General features: G+C 45.8%; 1 protein-coding gene across 1 annotated transcript; it reads left to right on the forward strand.

Moving 5' to 3' along the window:
* Positions 1–1,106: 1,106 nt before the first annotated feature.
* LOC125117980 (melanoma-associated antigen B4-like) lies at positions 1,107–2,141 on the forward strand. Its single transcript, XM_047764164.1, has one exon. The coding sequence runs from the start codon at positions 1,107–1,109 to the stop codon at positions 2,139–2,141; it is 1,035 nt and encodes a 344-aa protein (XP_047620120.1).
* Positions 2,142–2,879: the final 738 nt, after the last annotated feature.

The following is a 2,879-nucleotide window of genomic DNA, read 5'->3' on the forward strand; positions in this document are numbered from 1 at the left end:
GGGAGACCTCAAGGATAGATGTCAGGCATAAGTGCCTGTCAGGTCCCATTATGTGCCAACAGAGAAGTGAAGGTCTTCATCTGATGAGAGTTGTCCCAGGTCAGCAGAGGGGGAAATCTGAGACCCCATCATGAGTCAGATTTGGACCTTGAGTTGGGATCTTGTGCAGGATCACAAGGACATCATCCTTCCTGTAACAGCTTTCATTCTTGGGAGACCACATTTGGGAAGATAAGATTATCTTCACTTCTCTGTTGGGAAACAGGGAGGCTAGGTCTTACTGTCACATAGGCATCAGTTTAAGAAAAAGTGGAGCTTCTCTACCAGGAGCCCAATTGTGGTACCTGAGTGAGGACTCAAGGGACCATCTGTCCCTGAATAGAGAGGACATGAAAGCATCCACCCTAACCCCTTGATTTCAGCCCAAGAAATCTCAGGGAAGGGCTGTAAGGTTGAGCATCCCCTTCACTTCTTTATATCAAGTCTAAGGGAGGTGCGATCCATAGTGTGAAGGTGTAGCAACCAGTCAGCAAATGGAGAGTGATGCTGAGCCTTATAATGAGCAAAGGTGAGGACTTCAAAGGGTGATCCCAATGAACTCAGCACTGAAAGGATCTCTTGAGTGCTCAGCACTGTGTTTTCTCTGGCAGGAAAGCAGACTAAGGCACCCTTCATGTCCTTCTCCTGGATCTCAAGGAGCTTTGAAATATAACCTTCAGAGTAGTTGAGGGGAAGATTTCTAGGCTCTGCCCAGAATTGGTCTGATAATCCTGAAGATGAACTAAGAGGAGCCTGAATACAGAGGGCACTACTGCCAGCCCCTGCTGTCACCTAAGTAAATCCAAGGCAGGGCTGATAGGAGCAGAGTAAATCTCAATCTAAGCCCTCTGTGGTTTCTCTATGGGGATGGGCTGACCAGGAAAACAGGAGCCTGTGAGTTCCTAGAGACATGCACTCAGGGACCTGCAGAGGTAGCCTTTGATAAAGCCAAGGTGGAATCTCCCTATTTCAAGGGATTCACATCAACTCATTCTCCTCTTCCAGGTTCTCAAATCACCTGCCCATTGGCTTGTATTTCCTGTTTGCTGTCACTGACCACAGCCATCATGCCTCGTGGTCAGAAGAGTAAGCTCCGTGCTCGTGAGAAACGCCGCCGCAACCGAGGTGAGACCCAAAGTCTTAATGCTCAGGCCACTACAGCAGGGGAAGAAGAGACCACTTCCTCCTCCTCTCCTGCTCCTGGAGATGCTCCTTCAAGCTCCTCTGTTGCTGGCACTCCTCATGGGCCTCAGAAAGCCCCAGCCACGACCAGTGCTGCTGCAGGTGTCACACGCTCAAGATCTGAAGTAGGTGCCAAGGGCCAAGTTGAGGAAAGTAAAAATTCCACCCAGGCCTCAACTTCCAGTGAGAGCTCTCGCAAAGATCCTCTAACCAGGAAGGTGGGGATGTTGGTGCAGTTCATGCTCTTTAAGTATAAAATGAAGGATCCCGTTAAAAAGGCAGAAATGCTGAAGATTGTCAACAAAAGGTATAGGGAGCATTTCCCTGAGATTTTCAGGAGAGCCTCTGAGCGCATGGAGCTGGTCTTTGGCCTAGAGTTGAAGGAAGTCAAACCCAACAGTCATTCCTATACCCTTGTCAGCAACCTAGATCTCCCCAACGATGAGAATCCAGGTGGTGGCTGGGGCTTTCCTAAGAATGGGCTTCTGATGCCCCTCCTGGGTGTGATCTTCTTGAATGGCAACCGCGCCTCTGAGGAGGAGATCTGGGAATTCCTGAATATTTTGGGCCTCTATGATGGAAGGAAGCACTTCATCTTCGGGGAGCCCAGGAAGCTCATCACTGAAGATTTGGTGCAGGAAAAGTACCTGGAGTACCGCCAGGTGCCCGACAGTGATCCTCCTTGCTATGAATTCCTGTGGGGCCCCAAAGCCCACATTGAAACCAGCAAGATGAAAGTCCTGGAGTTTTTGGCCAAGGTCAATGATACAGTCCCCAGTGCCTTCCCACCCCATTATGAAGAGGCTTTGAGAGATGAGGAAGAGAGGGCCCAAGCCAGAGCTGCAGCCAGGGCTGGCACTGGTGCCATGGCCAGTGCACGCTCCAGGGCCACATCCAGCCACTCTTCTCGCCCCTATTGAAGTCTGAGGCCAATTCTTCACTTTGTGGTTGGAAAAGGCTGTTAACCAGTGTTCCTTTTATGCATAAATAACTTGTTGACTTTTGGGTTTTTTTTTTTTTTGCATTTTTCAGTTGGTGTTCCTTTCAACAGAAAGTTTATTTAGATTTAGAATATAAGTATATGAATGACATGGATCATACACTTACTGCTGATTGCCAGATTTAGGAGTAAGAGTTTTGTTTTTTGAAATACAAATTGGAAATCTTTAAATCACTTTTGTGATCCAGAACAAGATAGCATTGCTTTAGGAAAGGAATATCCTTGGAAATGTAAAAGAACTCCGCAGTAAAATAGTTTGGATAAGAAGATAGATGATAGATAGATAGATAGATAGATAGATAGATAGATAGATAGATAGATAGATAGATAGAGTAAAAGTTGGTCAGGTCTTGGTGTTCTTTACTCCATTTAGTCTTTGTTTAAAAATGTAAAAGATATATACCCAGATTTGCTTATGTTTTTCCAGAATGTTGGAAAATATAAATCACAGCAAATGACTTGTTCATGACTGTTATTTTACACAAACATTACCTGAGCATCTGCTCTTAAGAAGTCTTCATGCTTGTACTGGGAATGTTTAGTCAAAAACAAAAAAACAAAAACCCAACCCCTGCCCATGCAATTAGAGTTTCTTAGAGAAGCTGTCATGTGGAAGAGGGTGAGATACTCTCTACTTTAAGAAGAACAAATGAAAGGC

Source organism: Phacochoerus africanus, chromosome X (assembly GCF_016906955.1).
Source record: "Phacochoerus africanus isolate WHEZ1 chromosome X, ROS_Pafr_v1, whole genome shotgun sequence".
NCBI classification, from domain to species: Eukaryota; Metazoa; Chordata; class Mammalia; order Artiodactyla; family Suidae; genus Phacochoerus; species Phacochoerus africanus.